Raw genomic sequence first — 22,852 nt, 5'->3', positions numbered from 1 at the left:
CAATAGGTTACATCCTTCGAAAAAGTCACCCCTGGCTCGGCAAGCAGTGAGAGCCCGGAAGATGTCAGCCATAATCATAGGCGCCAGAGTACTTTTATCTTAGGTGAGCAAAGTACTGACGACCCCAATTACTTTTAGATCGATATTTCCGTCTTTCCTTGGGAACACTATAAGACCCAAAAAAGCTGTCATAAAAGCTACCAGCCTGTGTTCGTCCCACTTTTGTCGGTTACCTCTACTGCATAGTTTGAAGTCTGGCTTATTGAACCCGCCCACGTGGCCGTATCTAGCATATATGAGGTGGAGACTGCATAAACCTTTGGCAAGATCTGGGTGGTGAAATGTTCGGGGTATTTTTAGGAAATCCAGAAACCGGTATACCATGACGGCCCTAGGTGCAAACAAGTACTTGAACCTTAACGGAGCTTCATCACCTCCGATGTATCCCGCTATTTCTTCAAATGTCGGGTTGAGCTCAAAGTCCGAGAAATGAAATACATTGTGTGCTGAATCCCAGCAAGTGACCAATGATCTGATAATATCACCCCGAGGCTGAATGTCTAGTAAATCCGGGAGATCTTTCAGATACTTCTTTACTTTGTCTTGCCCCTCGTTGCCTAAGTCATTCCACCATAATCACAACTCAAAAGGGATCTTGGTCATTATTAAAAAGGTCTGTTTTGTATCGTGCTCATCCTGCACATTTATTAAGGTGATTATGCCAACGAAAAACTTTCATTAGACTCAAAAAAAATAAAACTATCTATGTTTTCTTTTTTTTGTAAAATGATGGACTCGGTTTTCGAATGCGGCCTTTATGCACTTCGGGAATGAAGATTTTAAGGCTGCGAGGATCAACCGGTCGAAAATCAAAAACGACGACCAAAGATGACCGTTTATGCAATGTCAGCCTTCCGTCGTCCCCTTCGGGAACATTCGGTTGTTTTTGACAACGAAAGCATCACTTGATTTTTATTTTTTTATTTTTTTAGAATGGTGACCCGATATCGGGAACATGGCCTCACAGATCCTCGGGGACGAGGATCCTAAGGCCATTGGGCAACTTGGTCAAAATTTAAAAATGACCAAAATGGCTGTTTATGCAAAGTTAGCCTTCCGACGTCCCTTTCGGGAACATTTGGCTATTCTCGACAAAACAGCATCACCCGACTCATAAATTAAAATTCTGATATTTTGGCTATTTCCGAAAACGGGGAGGTTGGACCCGATGAGGGTTGCCTATGTATCTCGCACCCTGCGAGAATCAAACCGGCGTAGTTCGGGCTTGATCAAGCGTAGAGTAAAACCCCTTTCTGAATACAATCTTTTAAAGAAAAGAAAAAATATTTTTCTGGATTTTTATATTTTATATTTTTTTTAATTTGAAAAGAGATAAAGACTAAAGAAAAATCTTTTTAAGGAAGTATTTGGACTATTAGTCTGAATTTATAAAAGAGATACTACAAAAGAAACAACATTTTTTTGAATTTTGAATTTTCCCTTCTTTTATACTTACTTTTAAATAAATATATATATATTTTTTGGATTTTGAAAGTGATTAAAAGACAAACTAAAAAGACAAATTTTGTTTCATTTTTTTTTCTTTTAAGAAAATTCCGGCAAGGTTTTGACACTACTTGAACATTGGTTTTATTTTTCCAAAAATAAGTAATTGTCTCCCTACTCTGCTATATTTTCTTTTTTAAAGTGTTTTTTTTTAGAAACCGGTCAGCATGCAGAAGCAAATAAATGCGCAAAATAAACGGGATGCAGCAGGATAGTCTTTTCATTCCAGGTTGCCTGTCCTAGACGGACCCAACCCCTGTGTTGAGTCCCCTATGTCAAATGCAACATGATGCAAATAAGCGTTCCTACTAGGGATCCGGCATGAGGTCATGTCATTTTATGTTCAAATCCTGAGTCGGTGTTCTAGACTGTGTACCCGAGCGGACAACTCGAGTCGAGGAGGGGGCAACTTACCGGGAACCAAAAGGCCATCCGGCTTCGTAACTTGTCCGAGCCTCTTTTTCATTTAAGGGTATTTGACACTAACAGAATAGGGAGTCTCAACCAGTAAGAACATCCCTGGAGGTGAAGAGAGAAGGGTTCGGCACAATTTATATATACAGTCAAATAATATCAAAGCGGCAAAAGACAACATTTAGCATATTATGCTGAAACATGTAATAAAGATCAGATAATAAAGCCAATTATAACAATTATTCTAAGCTCGAATTCTTGAACCCTGAACCGGAGGTTCTGGGTTCTTAGTCCCCAGCAGAGTCGCCAGAGCTGTCACACCTCCTTTTCGCGCGTCCGCCTCGAAGGGTAAATGCGCGAGGGAGTTTTTCCAATTTAAGTGACAATATTCGAAATGAGATTATTTATTTAATTTAGAGTCGCCACTTGGGAAAGGTTTGGCTTTTGGTGTCCCAAGTCATCGGTTTATCTTGAATCCCAAATCGAGGAAATTTTCGACTTTTCCAAATGAAGTCTGCGAACCAGAAATTCTAAGTAAGGAATTCTGTTGACCCGAGGGAAGGTGTTAGGCACCCTCGAATCCCGTGGTTCTAGCACGGTCGCTTAAATTGTTATAATGGCTAAATATCTGATTTAAATACATGTTGTGACTTATGTGCTTTTATTAAGTTTAAACCGCTTTTATTATTATCATTTGTTTTTATAGAATTGCAACGTCGTGAAAATGTATCTCTAACCACGTCACAATCAATGCACCCGTAGTTGTTAACACATTTCGATTCCGTTGAGATTTGAATTTGGGTCACATAAATGCGCACCCGAATTTAAGAATGTAATTTAATTAAGTCGCGCCTAAAGAGTCTAACGCGTTATTATCTTTGGGGAAGGCAGCGACATTCACTAAACAGTCCATCCCAACTTCTAAGTATTTACTATGACCAATTATTGAGGGCCCCGCAATTTGCATTTTTTATTTGGCGAGGCTCGTCCCGTTATTTTAGAAGGATATCCTAAAGTGACTACATTTCTATTAATTTCGTTTCTAAAAATAAGAGAAAGGAAAATCTTATTTAGTTACGTGCTACAAGCATAACATATTGCATACTAGATTAAGACAAATGTCAACAGAAGGGAATGTTACTTAAAATTTGAAATATAAATAAATACAAAAATCGACAAAATAATATATTCAAAGAAGATTAATTATTCTATAACTAGGTTAGCTTCACATAATTATGTGGATAGACCAATAATTGTTTTCGACTATTCAAAATAAACATCAACCTTGAGTCTTAGTGCTTATTCGAAAGTTTATTAGATCTAAATTTTAACCATCTTGCAAGATTCACGCCTATTAGATTAAAGCTCTTAACCCCGCACCATTGATTCGTACTCCCAAATATGTAAAACCTGCCGATTCTATAAAATTAATAGCCGCTTTATTTGATTGGTGAGCCGATGCTAACATTAATTATTAAACTACACTATTAAAGCTATATTGAAACAGGGAATTCAAATAAGAGAGTTGACATTAATGGTAAATCCATTGGCATTAACTAACGCAATATGAAAATTTGCTTGAAATATGCGTTAAAATCAAACTGGATCGGGCCATGGTAAAACAGTTCAAAGATCCAACGGGATACGTATAAATGCCTGCTAATATTCTGTGTTATGTTATCATCACCAACCAAACTAAATTGCTAAAACACATGGGCATATGTGTAATTGATCTAGCACTGTACTATTTAACAGTCCCAAAATCGAGTTCGAGTACGTTCCAATTCCTGCAAAGTAAATACAATTGGGATGAACCTAAACAACCACGAACTTCTTTATCATTCATCCTATTACTACATCTTAAGCACAGACATTGGGAAAGCATGTGAACATTTCATTTCTTTGTTTATTTCAATTCAACTTCCAATTCAAGCTTACATCAACCCATAGTTTCAGAAGTGTGTACCTGGATGCTGAAATGCAAAAGAAGAAGCAGAAGGTAGAGAAGTCAGCAACAGCAACAAAGAGAAATGGCAGCAGCAAAAATTTGACAGCAGCAACAGTAGGGCAGAATCAAACCCCAGATTGACCACACAGAAATAGTCCAATGAAACAAATACCCAGTACCCAAACAATCACACTCAAGCAGACTCAGTTGGGACTCCGAAATACCAATGTTAATCAACAGGTAGTAATAGGTGAATCCGACACAATAATGGCACACAATTTCTGGTTTTTCAAACAGAGAAAGAGGGTGAGGCAAAACAGAATTTCAACTTCAATGAAACAGCCTGGGTTTTTCTTCTCACTTTTTTGATTTTCAGAAATATCTTTTCTGGTTTTTAGAACTCCCTTCAACTCTCTACTCTCTTTTTCAGTTTTTTTTAGCTTCTGTCCCCTTTAAACCAATGGACAACCTCTCTATTTATCCTAGCATCAACCCATTCAAACAGCCTGTTAAACAAACTCAATTCCCTCCCATGTTCTCCTGTTGTTCTTTCCACTCAAAGATAAAATAAAACTCTTCCCATGAGATTCTCCTGACAGCCTCTTTTTCATTATTATAAGGATTTATCTTTTATTATTTTAAACAGGTATGGGCAGCAGGAGTATGTCCTGACAGCACATGCTGTCCATTATATTACAATGCACATGCTGCCCAAGGTCGAAAATGAGTAAACAATGCCATCAATTAAACTAAAATCTGAGACCTATCCTAGACTGCAGCTATAAATCAATCCTTAAATGTTTTCTGATTTAGCTAACAGACTAATACACAGTGACAATAAACAACTAAGCTGATTCACAATGCCTCAGTAAATCAAATTAAATAGCATGAGTCGAATTACTATCATTCCAACTGAAACTAATTGACGACATATATCGAATCGACTACGCGAGTCACAACACATACAATCGAAGCCAATGATCAGAATCCAACAGTATTAACATGTGATTCAAATTGTGCTGACCAAACAAAAGTTGCACTGGAAACTAATTGATCGACCAAATTCAATTTCAGTCGATTGTATAGTTTACACACATACACACGATCAGTAAATGAAGAAAGACTCGACCAAATACAGAGGTCCTGGCAAAGTGGACAGAACAATTGACACAAAACAAATCAACTACCATTTAGGCACATGTGAACAGACATTTAACTATAACAAAACAACAAAATGAACTGACAAGAAAAAGGAAAGCAGAAATACCTTAAAGGTTTGAAAAAAAATCAGAAGACCCTGTCTAGGATTTGAATCGACCTTTCTTGGGGTTGAACGGAGAGAACACTTCGATTAAGGTCTATTAGACCCTAATCTTCTGGTTCAAACGGACAAAAATCGGACTCAGGACTTCTAGGGTTCCTAAGGCAGATTTGGGATTCAGGTTTTCCTGGTTGGATTCGGACCAAACCAAACCTGGTTTGGTCATGAGGGAGGTCAAGGGAGTGCCTGGCATGGATTTGGGGTGGTTTGGCATAGGTCGAGGCCCGGCTCGAATCTCCAAATGAAGATTCGAGACGGTGGGGGAAGATTCGAGACCTAAGGTTAGCAGATCTGTGTTCAGGGTGGTTTAGTGGTCCTAGGGTGTTAAGGTGGTGGTCACTGGCGTTGTTGCCGCCGGGTTTACGGTGAAGGGAAAGGGGGGCGGCGCTAGGGTTTCGTGGGGTTTGGGTCTTGTGAGGGAGACGAAGATGAGGGAGGGGTCTGGCTTGGGGGTGCGGGGTGAGAGACGAGGGGTTATATACGGGGTGTGTGTTTTGATCCTGGCCAGTGGATCAGTCAAGATCCAAGGGTTAATCAAACGGTGTCGTTTGGTTTAGTATTGGGGTCGGGGTTGGTCCGGGTAACGGGTCGGGTATGGGGTTATGGGTGAGTGATCTGGACCGTCAATCTAGTGAGAATAACGGTCCAAATTGAAGGTGACACAACGACGTCATTTGGATGGTCGTGTGGCCAGCTTAATTGGACCGGGCAAAAGGGGATTCAGACTGGGTTATTTTGGTTTGGGCTTGTTCTTATTTAGTTCAAACTGGACCAATCCGAAAACCCCTTTCTTTTTTCTTCTTTAATTTCTTAAAATCCCACCTAAATTGTAAAACAAAACTATACAAATATTAAACAACTATCACACACACTAATATTCAATAAAAAAATAAAATCACTCAAGGATGACAAATAGAATAACAGCTGCATATTTTATGATTTTCCTTTTAATAACCGAATTATGGTTTAATTACACACGACATATATTTTTTGTATTTTCTTTTGATAAGTCTAAATAAGAATGGACAAGACCACAAATAACTACCAAAAATGCCACGTAAATTCCAAAAATCATACAGCAAGACCAATTGTTATTTTTTTTTATTTCTTTTGGAGTGATTGTCGCGTAAACAAAAATCACGCGTTCACATTATTGATGCACTATATTTCGCATGCTAATGATTCTTTACGGTACAAGTCGGTGCAACATTTTTAGGTCGACTGCTTTTTCAGGTCGACATGACAATAATAACACATATTGTTGATGCGCTATGTTTAACGTACAAGTTCGTGCAATTTATTTCTTTTTAAGTTGAACCAACATTCCAGTATTACAAAATCATTTCAGGAACAATTACAACATCCATTTCTGAAATACCACTAACATTTAATAAGTAGTTTAAGAAGAGGCAAAAGGTGAAGGTAGTTCAACAGATCCACATGGAACATGTCATAACACAGTCGATCCCTACCTTGAAAAAAATATGCTAGGTTGCTATACTAATTTGGTGGATGAAAAGTGGTATGGTGTTCTACATCTCTTGGAAAATAAGCCTATCAATATACACAATGATCTCAAAGTTGCAGGGCACATTATTAAGAGGGAAGCACATTCTACAAAACCTGAAGGTATGCGAATTTGGGGTGAAAACTAAAATGGGTTCCTCTTTACTCAAAAAGGTTTGACATTAGCATGGGCTAGTTGTACCACAAGCACTGTCTGCAACATTCTAAATAAACACACACAAAGATGAACCGGAAGTGATTCAACATTTGATGAAGGAGATTTTAGAGATGGAATAGGCACTAGTCGTTCATCATGTACTGGATAATCTTAACTACTTGCAAGGAACAAATGATCAGTATTGGGATTTATTAGAAAATGAAAAATTGCATAGAGACATTGATTATTCAATATTTCCAACAGTTGTCGAGTGGGAGGGACTACCTAAGTTTCTACCACAGACGTTTGACGTAGGAGTCTCATATTATTGTAGAAATCAAGTAAGTGGTCTTATTGATGATAGCGATGAAATATGAAAAATGTGTGTCAATTGGGGCCTAGATTATGATGCCCTCGATCCAGATGGATGCGTACAAGATGTTGACGAAGAAGATGAAGACAATGATAATAAAATCGTGCCAGACAGTGACGCTAATGGTGAATAAAAATCCTTATTTATTTTTTAAAGTTATTTTTAATTGGTGTATTAATCTTCAATGCTAAATGTCAATTAGATTTAAGCCTATTGAAAACTTAATTTTACTTTATAAATATTGCAAATAGTACCATTACAGACATTTAGTACAACAAAAATACCACAACAAAACACTATGTTTATCATTGAAAATGGGGCACAATGGATAAACTACCACCTGGAGCTGAATTACCACCGCTTCCCAAACCAACTGAAAGACATTTATGACGATCGTGTCATGTTTGGGAACATATACCACATTTATGCGCATAAATGGTATCACCAATATCCATTTGGTTCCGTGTCCGCATTTTTTTGCACTTGCTAGTGACAGACATAATCTTTGTTAGACACCATTTTAAATGGTTCCAGTGGTCAATAATGGTCAACACCCACTGGTTGGAAGATGGCACTATAGGTGTTTATGTATGCATCAACACTATATTCTTTATCAACGTACCCCGTCGCTGCGAAATGTGAGAATAGTACTTGATATATCAACCATTTCCCACACGAACATAATCTTCTTGATTCATTGATTATGTGAGTATTATTATCGTAGTTTGATGCAACAACCAACGATAAGCTTCTGGGTCTTCATTCCTAATAAATTTCATTCGCCTCCTGAATTTACACTCTTGATGGTCTGTTGCAGTCATCCACATTAAATCGTGTAAGCTCTTATTCGAATAAGCCCGCTGGAAGTTGTCCTTTAAGTGCTTAATACAGTAACGGTGGTCTGCATACGGTTCCTGCTATGCATCAAAAGTTTGTATAGAAGTTAAAATACTACCATGCCGATCAGATATTAGACAAATACCCGAACTTTGTTTGACAACGTGCTCCTTCCATTAGCATCTATTGCAATGGTGATCAACATCTTAATATCGTACTTTCCATAGACATGAGTGTCGTCTATGGAGATTATCGACCGACAATGCACAAAACCATCAATAGATGGTTTAAATATCAAGAACACATATCAGAATAAGAATTCTGGTATTTCCAAACTCAGCTCAAGCTTTCATTCAACAATAGTCCCGGAGTTAAAGTATTTCAAAGCAGCCATCCACCCGGGTAGATCAGTAAATGACCTATCCTAATTACTATAAAAAAACTCAAATGCATGTTTACATCTGAAAAATATCTTTCTTTTGGTAATGGTACAACCATATACCTAGTAGACAAATGTTGTACACTTTTTAATCATCTACCTTATGGAGGATTCAATGTATTGAATCAAAACAAGAGAAATCAAGTCAACATTCAAGTTAAAATGATTCCCACTGAATGTGTCCATATCACAAGTGTGGGTGCCAATGTATTTCCCCACAATCCACACATTTGTTTTCAACTTTCTCGCACGCAGCATCCATCTACAACCTTGAAACCATCTACGACAAATAACCCCATATACTTCCGGATATAACTCATGAATCTCGATCTCACGATACTCTTTTATGTTGTACATTCGCACTGCCCTGCTAAGGCGCACTTAATCAGTAAAAAGCATATTCTTTGACAGCACTGTTGGTCTAGATTCATCCCTTATTACTGTCTGAATGTCATTAAGATCCCTCGTGAGGGCATCTATATCCGGCATACTAGGCAGCTGATCAAGTTAGGGAATCGTCCTTGAATGAAAGAGCACATGGGACTCATACACTCTGGATTTAATGGGAGGTGGAGTCTACATATATGGAGCATGCTCATTGGTGACATCATGCTCCCTCATCTAATCAGGTTGCTCATTCTCATTCTCATCAGCAAAGCGCAATTTCTCATCATCGGCTCCCTCATTAGGGAAGGGTGTATCATCCCCAGACTCATCAAGACTGTTGTCATAATCACTATCATCTTCCCGACTCTGTGCATCTGCCAGATCCTAGTAAAACATATCATCTTTGAGCAACTGAGTAATGACAAAACCTTCAAGTTGCTCATTTTCACTAACAACCAATAAAATAATGAGTTTCTCAAATTAATCCCAGCATTATATATTAACTTTATCTCTTAACTTACAATTCATAATTTGTTGATATCCCATAATGTACATTATCGAGTTGTTCATGACTCCTGGAGGACCACCATGATCCAAAACACCAAAATTAGGCTTATTCCAACTGTCTGTTGGTTCATAATTTATAAAATTCATATCTGGTCAGTACCCCATTTGGAATGTATGAGTGTTAGTACGAATATGATACATAAAAAACATACTAAGACAAAGAAAAATCGAAATTTACCACTCGGCATGTGAATTATGTAAACTTGGGGAGAAATTATATCCTCGCTCATCATTCGCCCATGGAGATAAGTTTAGATATGGCAAAACTCTTTCAAACGGAGCCTGTTTGGATAAAACTACTCCAAAAATACCACCCGATGATTAAGATTTATCCTTATTTAGCGGAACCTCAATATTGTGAGTGTGTTAAGACTTGACGTACATTTCCAGCATTTTTATCACAAGAAGTTCCCGGTGTTCATCCGGAGTCCTCAAAAAATCTTTCAGAATTTCATTGTCTTCGATGTTAAACATATCATAACAAGCAACCCCTTGCGGAGTAAGAGAATATGGATATCTTCTGCTTACTTTAATATTAACTGAACGTTTCCTCACACTCATTCTTTTACATATCAACGATACCAATCTATCGTACTCCAATGTAAGTGGCAACTTAATAATACACTGTTAAGAACAACTATAGTGTACTGAGTTATTCTCCACGACAACCTCATCCCTTCTCCCCCTCCCCCCAATATATATATATATATATATATATATATATATATATATATATATAATGAAACCCTAATTTTCACTCTTCGGATACTATGGCAAAATGAATAAAAAGTTAAGTAAATAAATATTTCATAATGAATAAAGAAAAATAAAAAGGAAGCAGAAGAGTGAATTTTTCAGAATGGATTTTTCAAAAAAGAATGAAGCTCCTTAAATAAGCAAAAAAAATATGCGGGGGTGCAATAATTGGATATAGCGCATTAATTTAACGCGATATATATAGGAAGTATAGCGCATGGATTGCGCTATACCCACCAATTATTGTGGGTCGGTCAATTAAGAAGTATAGCGCATGGATTGCATGCGATATACCTTAAAGGTCAAACGTGCCGTTAAAGTAGAGTGCATCCAATCCATACGCTATACATAAAATGGTAATCAGTTATTTTTTCACTTATTTTTGTTCTTTGAGTCCAAAAAATCACTCTCTGGTTTCGGACTCAGACATTAAAAGCCATGGTTAATTTGTCAAAGTATTTTATGGAATAAACTATAATGATTTGGGTTTTTCTGTCAATTATTCTTATCGGAAGCTCCTCATTAATAGTAGTAATAATATCTATTAGATTTAAATTACTATAATAATAAGCATGTCATTATATTATTTATATTTATATCTAATATTTTTGGTTTTGCATATATATATATATATATATAAAAGATTTCAACAAAACGGTATTGTGGGATACAACCGGGGACAAGGTGTATCTGCCCCTAATCATAAAGAAATAAACATTTTGATATATAAATAAATAAATAAATAAGCAAATAGATGCTTTTATGCTTGTTTGTTCAAAATAGACTATGCGTACACGGTACTTTTCGATAATGACGAAGCCATAAATTTCATATAAGGTGTTCAAATTCGAAATAAGTAAAAAAAAATCAATACAATTTGAACACAATAATACTCCAGTAGCTTTCAAGGGAAAAAAATTATTTTATTTTTTTGGCTTAGAACTGTACTCCTATTAGACTGCAGACATTACAATATACTTGTGTACACGGTCAAAATCACGTGTCCCCGATTTTGTAAGCTCGAGGGGTCGCATCGAGAACAAGTTCAATATGGACCGGGCTCGAGCCCGATGGCATAATACGAAACTCGAAGATCAAAGTGCTCGATGAGCACCGGGGCCGAGTATGACCAACCTCAAGATGATACCGTTATGTTTTTATAACAGAAAGAGCGAGATTCCTGTGAAGGCCCAAAGATCACGGCGTAAATTCCGGAATGGATTTATACTAGGAGGTTAGACAGTTATATAATAAGATTCCCTACTACAATTAGATTTGTACATTATTTAGGATTCCCCTACTATATAAAGGGGATCACAATCATTTGTTAACACATCATCAATCATTGAGAAGAGAATATACATTTTTAATTTCTTGTCTAATGTTCATCTGAATCGTCTTATTATTATTTTATTGTTCTTGTTATTCTTGTTCATTTGCCTCGAGGTCGCCCTTGCTAAAGGTCGAGGTCTACTTACACGATTGGTTTGACTTGCTCTACTCCTAAATTTACATGTTAGATTCCTTGTTTATCAATTAGTATTAGGTTAAATCACATATTTTTAAAACCACAAAACAAGTTTAATTGTTACTCGGATTTTAGGGTAAACAGTTTGGTGCCCACCGTGAGGATAAAGATAATAGTGATTATTTCGGTACTGATTCTCATAACACACATTATTTTCACACTTGTTCTTATCAAGAATTGTTGTTCTCAGTTTAAAACATGTCAAACTCACAAAACGCACCCGTACACGGCGATGATGGTCTTAGGTTTCATGGGAAAACAATGATGTAGTTGCTCCGGGAGACGGTGTGCCACCATTTACCCCTGGGGAAGTGCCAATTGTTGAACCGGTCAATGTTAGTTTACACATCGCTTTGAATGCGGATTTAGGCGCAGACCTCGGAGGAAGTGTACGCAGGGAAGTCCGATCCGGTGGCCAAGGAACACAGGGCATAGGAGATGGGGGAGTTAGCCTCCAGGTAATATTCGAGATGCTACAAGATCAGCAGGTTTCTATTGCTCAGCTTCAAAGTCAACATAAAACTCCAAGCGTGGTTGAACCAGAAATCACTCGTCGTACCGAGCCGGTGCCAGAAAGGTCGAACGGTAACGGATTAGGGATTGATCCTACAATTATGAAAATAATTGAGGAACTCACTAAAAGAATCGAGTCGGGAGAAAATAAGATCGAAGATAATGACAAAAAGGTGGAGACATACAACTCCCGAATTGATCAGATACCGGGGGCACCCCCGATCTTAAAGGGCTTGGATTCAAAAATGTTCGTGCAGAAACCTTTTCCTCAGAGTGAGACCCCAAAGCCCATTCCAAATAGGTTGCGTATGCCAAATATACCTAAATACAACGGGAACACTGATCCTAATGAACATATCACTACGTACACATGCGGGATAAAGGGGAATGACTTAGAAGACGATGATATCGACTCCGTTTTGTTGAAAATTTTTGGGGAAACTCTATAAAAGGGAGCAATAATTTGGTATCACAACTTGCCAGTAAACTCCATTGATTCATTTGCCATGTTAGTTGATTCTTTTTTAAAGGCGCACGCCGGGGCCATAAAAGTTGCAACGAGAAAATCAGATGTTTTCAAGATAAGATAAAGGGACAACGAAATGCTGAGGGAGTTCGTGTCCCGATTTTAAATGGAGTGAAAGGAGTTACCACCGGTTACAGATGATTGGGCCATTCAACATTTCACACAGGGGTTGAACGAGTGGAGTTCGATAGCATCACGACAGTTGAAGCAAAATCTGATCAAATATCTTGCTGTTACTTGGGCAGATATGTATAATCGTTATCTCTCGAAGATTAGGGTCGAGGATGACCAGTTGGGATCCCCTCGGGTTCAATTCATCCAAACAGATTGGTAGTAAAAGCCCCAAGGGATACTAACAGGGAACCGAGGTCGAACATAGAGCGGTATCAACCATATGTCGCAGATCAAAGAAACAATAGTTTGGGACGCAATCCTCCTCGGAACAATCAAAGAAATGATTGAGGGAAAAACTCTCGGTGAATTATGAGTAAGAATGGTTTTTATAAACATACCGATCCCGCAGAATCGCCTCGATTATCGAAGTATAATTTCAGTGTCGATGCATCGGGGATTGTATCGGCTATTGGGAGAATCAAAGACACTAGTTGGCATAGACCTATACAAACTGATCCTTCTCAGAGAAACCCAAACTTGATGTGTAAATATCATGGTACACATGGTCATAGAACCAAAGATTGCATACAACTAAGGGAGGAGGTAGCTCGATTGTTCAATGAGGGCCACCTTCGAGAGTTTCTCAAAGATCGAGCTAAGAATCACTTCAGAGAAAGAGATGTCAACAGAAATAATGAGCAAGAAGAACAACAAGATGTAATTCATACGATCGTTGGCAGGGTCGATGTTCCATAAGGTCCTATATTCAAACGTACCAAGGTGTTGATCACCGGAGAAAAGCGGACTCAGAGTTATGTGCCCAAAGGAATCCTATCATTCAACGATGAAGAAGCGGATGGCATTTCTCAGCCGCACAACGACGCACTGGTAATTTCTATTTTGTTAAATAAAATTCAAGTTAAACATGGTCTAGTGGATCCAGGTAGCTCGGCAAACATAATCATATCAAGGATCGTAGAGCAACTCGGCATACAGGACCAAATTATACCTGCATATCGAGTCCTAAACGGCTTCAACATGGCATGTGAAACAACAAAGGGGGAGATAATCCTACCAGTGAACGTGGCCGGGACCATCCAGGATACAAAATTCCATGTCATCGAAGGTGACATGAGATATAATGCACTGCTTGGGAGGCCATGAATCCACAACATGAGGGCAATACCGTTGACCCTTCATCAAATGATGAAATTCCCAATAATGGATGGTGTGAAAATAGTTTATGGGGAACAACACGCAGCAAAGAAAATGTTTGCAGTCGATGAGGTGACGACGGTATCAGCACTTTCGACCTCAAAAAATCGAGCACCAAAGATAAGTAGACAGCCAAATAGCAATCATCGTCCCCAGCCTCGACCGAATCGGAGAAACAGGTAATCAAAGAAGAAGAAGAAGAGGATTTCCTTACTCCTCAAATTTTCGTTGTTCCCGAAGAATCAAATGCAACCAAGTCAATGGTCGAGGAGCTGGAACAGGTGATACTGATCGAGCATCTACCCGAACGAAAGGTATACCTAGGAACGGGCTAACCCCTAAACTCAGGAAAAACTAATTCAATTTCTTGTCGATAATATGAATTGTTTTGCTTGGTCCCACTTAGACATAACAGGGATCCCACCGGAAATAACAACACACCGCCTAAGCCTTGACCCTAGATTCAAACCAGTGAAGCAAAAAAGAAGGCTCCAGTTCGAGATAAGCATGCATTCATAAAGGATGAGGTAACTAAACTTCTTAAAATATGGTCCATTCGGGAGGTAAAGTGCCCCGAATGGTTAGCCAATGTAGTTGTAGTCCCTAAAAAGGGAACAAACTTAGAATGTGCGTAGATTACAAGGATTTGAACAAGGCATGCCCTAAAGACTCTTTTCCACTACCTAACATTGATCGCATGATCGATGCTATGGCTAGCCACGAGATCATTACCTTTCTTGATGCCTATTCCGGGTACAATCAAATTCAGATGAACCCGGAAGACCAGGAGAAGACCTCGTTTATCAATAAATATGGAACATATTGTTACAATGTAATGCCCTTCGGGCTAAAAAATGCAGGAGCTACATACCAATGACTAGTTAACAAAATGTTCGAGGAACAGATAGATAAATCAATGGAAGTTTACATTGACGGTATGTTAGTTAAGTCCCTATGGGTAGAAGACCATTTAACTCATTTGCAAGAAACACTCGAAATCTTGAGGAAGTACAACATGAAGCTTAACCCAGAAAAATGTGCCTTCGGGGTCGGTTCGGGCAAGTTCCTCAGCTTCATGGTATCAAATAGGGGGATAGATATCAACCCCAACAAAATTAAGGCCATCGAAGGCATCACCATTGTAGATAGTGTAAAAGTCGTACAAAGGCTAACCGGACGGATAGTTGCTTCGGGCCAATTCATCTTGAGGTCGTCAGATCGGAGTCACAGGTTCTTTTCATTACTTAAAAAAATTATTTCGCATAGACCCTGGAGTGTCAACAAGCATTGGAGAAATTAAAGCGGTATTTATCGAGCCCACCTATGCTCCACACTCCGAAGGTGAATGAGAAGCTATACTTATACTTGGCTATATCTGAAATAGCGGTAAGTGGCGTACTAGTTCGAAAAGAGCATGGTATGCAGTTTCCTATTTATTACGTAAGTCGAACCTTAAGAGATAATGAAACTAGGTATCCACACTTAGAGAAGTTGGCTCTTACATTAATAAGCACATCAAGAAAATTAAAGCCAAATTTCCAGTGTCACCCCATATGTGTGTTAACCACTTATACTCTCTGAAATGTTTTGCACAAGCCCGAGTTATCGAGCCGATTGGCTAAATAGGCCATCAAACTTGGCGGGTACGATATCGAATATCAACCCCGAACGTCTATCAAGTCTCAAATCTTAGCTAACTTCATGGACGATTTTACGCCAACCCTCGTACCCGAATAGGAAAAGGAACTTCTACTAAAATTGGGTACATCATCGGGGATATGGACCCTCTTCATGGACAAAGCCTCGAATGAGAAAGGGTCCGGAGTTGGCATTGTTTCGAAGCCACCTACAAGTAGCGCTATTAGACAATCTATCAAAACGTCTAGGTTGACTAATAATGAGGACGAGTATGAGGCCACGATTGCAGGTCTCGATCTAGCTAAAAGCTAGGGGAATAAGTAGTAGAAACCAAGTGCGATTCTTTATTGGTGGTGAACCAAGTAAACAAAAGCTTTGAAGTTCGAGAGGATAGTATGTAGAGGTATTTCGACAAGTTACAGATAACCTTGCACCGCTTCAAGGAATGGACTCTAGACCATGTAGCTCAAGAACAAAATAATGAGGCCGATGCACTTGCGAACTTGGGGTTATCAGTCGAAAAAAATGATATTGTCCCGGGGACTGTTGTCCAGTTATCGAGATTTGTGATCAAGGAGGGTCATGCTGAGATAAACTACAAGTTTGACTTAGGATTGGAGGAATAAATATGTCGAATATTTAAAAAATGGAAAGCTCCCATTGGATCATAAAGAGTCGAGGACTCTACGAACCAAGGCTGCTAGGTTCACATTGGATGAAAATGGAACATTGTACAGAAGGACGTTCGATGGACCATTGGCAGTATGTTTAGGGTTGGGAGACACCAATTATGTTTTATGAGAAATCCACGAAGGCACTTGTGGAAACCACTCTGGCGTCGAGTCCTTGATTCGCAAAATCGTTAGAGTCGGGTATTACTGGGATAGCATGGAAAAAGACACTAAGGAGTTTGTTAGAAAATGTGATAAATGTCAAAGGTTTGTACTGATGATTCATCAGCCCGGAGAGCAACTTCACTCAGTACTGTCCCTATGGCCTTTCATGAAATTGGGAATGGATATCGTCGGCCCTCTACCAACAGCCCCAGGTAAAGCTAAATTCATTTTGTTTATGATTGACTACTTTTCTAAATGGGTGAAAGCACAGACCTTCGAGAGGGTCAAAGAAAAAAAAGTTATTGACTTCATCTAGGATCACATCGTGTGTCGATTCGGGATACCTGCCGAAATCGTATGCGACAATGGCAAGCAATTCATCGGCAACTAGGTAACGGAGTTCCTCAAAGCACACAAAATAAAAAGGATTTTATCAATGCCATATCATCCGAGTGAAAACGGACAGGCCAAATTGACAAACAAGACTATCATTCAAAACTTGAAGAAAAGGTTAAACGCCGCTAAAGGGAAATGGAGAGAAGTTCTACCCGAAGTTCTTTGGCATATCGAACAACATCGAAGTCCAGCACAGGGGCAACTCCGTTCTCCTTAGTATACGACTCTGAGGCCTTAATTACAATCGAGGAACCCAGCACCAAATTTCAACATGCATCGGAGGAATCAAATCATGAGGCTATGAATACTAGCCTCGAGCTATTAGATGAAAAGCGAGAAGTTGTGCTTGTTCGAATGGCCGCACAGAAGCAAAGAATTGAGAGATATTATAATAGAAGGACCAACCTTCGACACTTCGAAATCGGGGACTTAGTTCTAAGGAAAGTCACCCTTAATACTCGAGACCTGAATGAAGGAAAACTGAGCCCGAATTGGGAAGGACCATATCGAGTCGTCAGATTCACCGGAAAAGGATCCTACAAACTTGGCACGATGGGAGGCGAACAACTGCCAAATAATTGGAATATATCACTACTCAAATGATATTATTGCTAATGTACGACCATTCTCCCTTTTTCTATTTGTCTTTAACACTAACTTATTGCAGGTTTCGATCGAAGACATCGAAGAGAACCCTTCTGCAAGAAGACCTTAGGTTTTAAAGCACGTGTTGCACTCTTTTTCCCTTAGGTCGGATTTTATCCCAAATGGATTTTTCTGGTGAGGTTTCTAACGAGGCAACAACTATGTGCTACCTAGGGAAAATTCAACAGCATCCAAGGCTTCTTTTCAGTCAACCTCGAATATTGGGGGGCATCACCCTCGGAGGCTATATTTTTTAGAAGAATACTTCACGCCAAAAAGGGCCTTGATAGGAAAACTTTGTAATGGGCCAAACGGTCAGATGAACCGTGTCTATATAGAATAGTCGAGCCCCGATGGCAAAACATGTACATATGTATGAATTATTCAAAGAAGAATTCTTTCTATATCAAACACTTTGTGTCTCAAAGAAGTTTACTACCATACGAGCTCCTTACTTGTGAGAAACGACTCAAGCGCCAAAACACAAATACACCTCTAATACTCGGGGACTGTCCTCGATAGTCAACACATTCGAGTTGTCTAAACTCGAATTCATAAGACCTCAAAGAGGCATCCCTCGACGTAAAGGCCAAGGACATCATACTCGGGGACTAAGAAATGCTATCGGGAAATAAGTCCAAGAGACACACCCGATGGCTACGGTCATATTAAAGGCTATGGCTGAAATAATGTGGCTCGGAGACGTCCAAGTCCCGCAATAAAAATGGGCCTTCAAATCCTATGAAACCCGGTTAATAAAGGCTACCCTCGGCAAAATGATCAAAGGGCTTCGATAAAATTAACCCTCAAAAAACCTTAAGAGGTATCGAATTATTCAAATACAAACTTGTGCTAAGGCACAAAAAATAAAAGGGTTTCGATCGATACTAAACCCTTAAAAAACACAATGGGTAAAAAATGCATGCCAAGGCATAAATAAATTTTTCCTAAGTCTTCTAAACCGAAAAATGGGAAATAATAGCCATCTCTTAGAGGCCATAATGGCCCGATCTAAAAGAGCCTAAGGGCCGATACACTTAAGGTTCGAGACCTTATTCTCACCCGATCTGAATTCAAGGGTTCGATTATCCCAAGCCTAAATAAATGATAACTTGATTATGGCTCAGGGACTCACCATTACCCAGCACGAGCCCGTAAGGGTCTATGCCCCAAAGTTTGAACCTTATTCGAACTCGACCATGGCAATTTCAAAGAAACCACTGAGATAAAATCTCGAACACACCATTCAAAGAATGAAATTATTACAAGAATTTTGTAAGGCAGGAAACATCGAGAAAATATTTAAGGAAATTCTTCTTTTATATACTTGGAAAAGGATATGTACAAGAGACCGACAAAAGGTCTTACAAAAAGAAAAATACAAAAAGAGAAAGAAAAATCATATCTATGCCCAGGGCTGGTCTCTCCCTCGGGAGCAGCTTCCTCTTTGGGCCCAACTTCATTATCGGAATCGCTTTGCTGCCTTCATCATCATCATCATCGTCAGAGGAGACGAGAAACTTGGCATCGGCTTTGAGCACTTTTGCTTGAGCTATATCCTCAGTGAGGTCAAAACCTCGAGCATGGATCTCTTCAAGGGTTTTCCTCTGGGATTGGCACTTGGCCAAATCATTGCTCCATTTCTCCCGGTCGGAGGCTTCCCTTAGCTCCATTTGATTAGCCTCAGCATCCCTTAAATACACAACAACGGTTTTATCAATTGTGGCCTTCGTTTTCTCAACCTCAGCCCTAGCTTTAGCAACCTTAGCCACGGTTATGGCAAGTTTGGCCTCGAGCTCGTCGATCTTCTTGGCTTGGGCCGAATGTTTCTCTTTAGCACCCCGGAGCTGGGTCTCAGCGGAGGCCAGTTTGGCTAGAGTGACTTCTTTTTCCGCAGCAAGCCGATCTATATTTTCCTTCCACTGATTGTAGTCGGCCTTAACCTGATCGACCTTCCCTCAAAGCAACCCAATCATCTCCAGTTTTCGCTACAGCCGAGACACTGAAGTGTTAGCCTCCACAGTTGGGTCGAGTAGATCATACTCTTTCAAAATAATAGTTACCTGCTTGTCTAGCTCAGCCTCATTTTTAAGAGCTTTGGCCAAGTCAGACCGAAGGTCCTTGAGCTCTTCCTCCTTTTGACTACAAAAGAGCTTCAGGGCCTTTCCTTCATCCGAGGTCTTCTTGAGCTCGGCCTCGTATTGGTTCAGGTCGACCTTAAACCTGGTAAAGGCCTACGCAAGAAAAGAGATGCCAGTTAGGAGGCGGGGAGAAGAAGAAATTGCAATGATAAGAATTAATACTTACTTGAGAGTAAAGACGTTGAGCCTCTTCGAAGATAGTAGAGGCATCATTGATATTGGCAGCATCATCGACCCCAGTAAAGCAATCCTGGAAAGGATCATCTTTACCGTGGACTCTTCTTAATTCAGGCGTTCACAGATCTCGGGCTTCCTTTATTGCCTCCTCAGAATAAGCTGGTAGAGGAGGAGAGTGATCTATTGTTATGGCCTCGAGCAAATCGCTCGGGGCACTCTTTCAGCTATGGGGATTTCAGAACTTGTCCCCTTTGGTGTGTTTGTTGATGGTCGAGGAATAACTTTGACCTCGATTGATTCACAGGCTTTGCTCGCGTCTTTCTTCAGAGTCTCCTCTCCATGAAGCAGGGTCTCCGATTCAGAGGGCTTGGCTACTTCAGTTGGTTTCCTTGTTCGGGTCACCAGCGCCAATTACTCACCCTCATCTTCTTCTTCGTCGTTTAGCTAGTGGACCGAATCTAGGTCCACATGAATAACATTCCTCCTACGTCTTCGAGTAGGACCCCTTCCATCCTGGGAGTCTTCAGGCTTCGCAACCCTTTTTCTCTTATTATCTTTCCCCGATTTCAGAATCGGGGACCCGGTCTCTTCCCCGGGCGAGGCTGGCCTCATTTCAGAGACATCTCCAATGCATGTATGAATGAAAAATAGGTATGAGCAAAGTAACGCATCCAGTAAAAGGAAAACATTGAAAACTTGTGAGAGGAACTTACTATGGTGTTTGGATTCCCATCTGTCCACGCCAAGTCACGCCATCGGCGCTCGTCATACGAAAAGGTCACAGCTAATTTATGGACCCAGTCCTCAAGATCGGCGATCGCATGAGGCATCCAAGCAACCGTTGTAAAAAAGATGAAGGCATTACACAATGTGAAAACGGAATATTATAAGCCACTAGGGAAAAACTTCACTTACGATCAGGGTTCCACTTCTCTGAGAATGGCATTTTCCCCTCCGGGATGACGTCGGAGGTCCTCAATCGTACGAACCAACTCATCCAGCCCCTGTCCTTATCCTCGTCATTGCTAGCGAAGAAGGCCTTGGTCGATCGGCATTGGATCTTGATCAAACCTCAGAAGAGCTGAGGCCGATACAATTGAATGAGGTGATTGAGGGGGTGAACTCTATCCCCTCGGCCTTGCTGGAGAAATAGCGAAACATGATCACTATACGCCAGAAAGAGGGATGACCTGGCCGAGGGTGACCTGATACCTCTTGTAGAAGTCGATCACAATTGGATCGAGGGGACCCAACATAAAAGGGTAAGTGTAAACACTTAAGAACCTCTCCACATAAGTAGTGATACTCTCCTCGGGGCAGGGATCTGTACCATGACCTTGTCCCCCCAGCCACAGTCCTTCTTCATGGCCTTGAGGTGCTTCTCCGTTATCAAGCAAATATACCTCGATACATGGTAACATCGACCAGGAATAGCGGGGGGATATTCGACTCTGAAGTCTTTCTTTATAAAGCATGGGCCGGGAATAATTTCGTAAAGGGGCCGACGCTTTATCAATGGCCGACCGGGAAGAAGAGGAGGAAGCTTTATCCTTTTGAGAAATTGTTTTGGAAGTTTTCTCCATTGATACGAGTTAGAGGAAACTAAAATAGGCGGAATTTGATATCTTTTGGCACTAAAAGGGTGAGAGTAATAGGTAATGAGAGAGGAAGATGAAAAGGAGAAGAGATAAAAGAAGTTTGGATATGGAAGTAAAGCTTTTTATTCGAATTAGAGCCCTGTATTTATAGGCAAGCGGCGACGGTTCGACATCGCTAGTGGCCGGCCACCACTGGTGAAGCATTTAATGTTTTGCGGAAGCGTACCGACGGGACGTTTCGGTCATTTCGAGCGCCTACGTCACGGGAATGATGTCATCGTCAAGGACTCCGAAAGATCGGGAGTCAAGTCGTTTCTTATCATTTTATTCTAAGAATTGCGGGAACTATCTGTATACGGTCAAAATTATGTGTCCCTAATTTTGTAGGCTCGAGGGGTCGCGTCGAGAACAAGTTTAATACGGACCGGGCTCGAGCCCGATGGCATAATACGAAAGTCGAAGATCAAAGTGCTCGATGAGCACCGTGGCCGAGTATGACCAACCTCGAGATGATACCGTTATGTTTTTATAACAGAAAGAGCGAGATTCTCGCGGAGGCCCTAAGATCATGACGTAAATTCTGGAACGGATTTGTACTAGGCGGTTAGACAACTGTATAATAAGATTCTCTACTACAATTAGAATTGTACCTTATTTAGCATTCCCCTACTATATAGAGGGGACCCCAATCATTTTTTAATGTATCATCAACCATTGAGAAGAGAATATACATTTTCATTTTCTTTCCTACTGTTCATCTGAATCGTCTTATTATTATTTTATTGTTCTTGTTGTTGTTGTTCATTTGCCTCGAGGTTTCCCTTGCTAGAGGTCGAGGTCTGCTTACAAGATTGGTTTGACTTGCCTTACTCCTAAATTTACCCGTTAAATTCTTTGTTTATCAATTAGTATTGGATTAAATTACATATCTTTAAAACCACAAAACAAATTTAATTGTTACTCGAATTTTAGGGTAAACACTTGTAGATACTCAGAATTTAATATACAACCCTACAATCACGAGTTGTCGAAGAGAATTTATGTCTTAGCCGGTTGTGTTGACTGTTGATCACATAGTTGATTGAATTAATTTATGTCTACTATTCACAAAGTTGACGAATATATATCAGCAAGTTACATACTTGTCCAATCGACCAATAATAATTATATATTTGATAGCTGAATATATAAAAAATATGTATATAATATATATTATATGTATACTATACATCGATTTACAATAATATATATGTT

General features: G+C 39.7%; 1 protein-coding gene across 1 annotated transcript; it reads right to left on the bottom strand.

Moving 5' to 3' along the window:
• Positions 1–9,182: 9,182 nt before the first annotated feature.
• Positions 9,183–20,087, bottom strand: LOC138871724 (uncharacterized). Its single transcript, XM_070149622.1, has 4 exons — positions 19,990–20,087; positions 19,746–19,905; positions 19,065–19,634; positions 9,183–9,332 (listed from the first exon to the last, which is right to left on the bottom strand). Exons 1-4 carry the CDS (start codon positions 20,085–20,087, stop codon positions 9,183–9,185), a joined length of 978 nt encoding a protein of 325 aa, XP_070005723.1.
• Positions 20,088–22,852: the final 2,765 nt, after the last annotated feature.

This window comes from Nicotiana sylvestris, chromosome 6 (assembly GCF_000393655.2).
Source record: "Nicotiana sylvestris chromosome 6, ASM39365v2, whole genome shotgun sequence".
Lineage (NCBI taxonomy): Eukaryota > Viridiplantae > Streptophyta > Magnoliopsida > Solanales > Solanaceae > Nicotiana > Nicotiana sylvestris.
The sequence above is the reverse complement of the archived record's forward strand: the minus strand, read 5'-3'. Positions and strand labels throughout refer to the sequence as shown.

What these genes read in the sequence shown, in the direction of transcription:
- LOC138871724 (XM_070149622.1), bottom strand. Translation starts at nt 20,087, where the DNA reads ATGATCCTTTCCAGGATTGCTTTACTGGGGTCGATGATGCTGCCAATA. An exon ending in CTCAACGTCTTTACTCTCAA is followed by an intron (nt 19,906 to 19,989) that starts GTAAGTATTAAT and finishes GGCCTTTACCAG; the next exon opens with GTTTAAGGTCGACCTGAACC. An exon ending in AGGCTGAGCTAGACAAGCAG is followed by an intron (nt 19,635 to 19,745) that starts GTAACTATTATT and finishes CTTTGAGGGAAG; the next exon opens with GTCGATCAGGTTAAGGCCGA.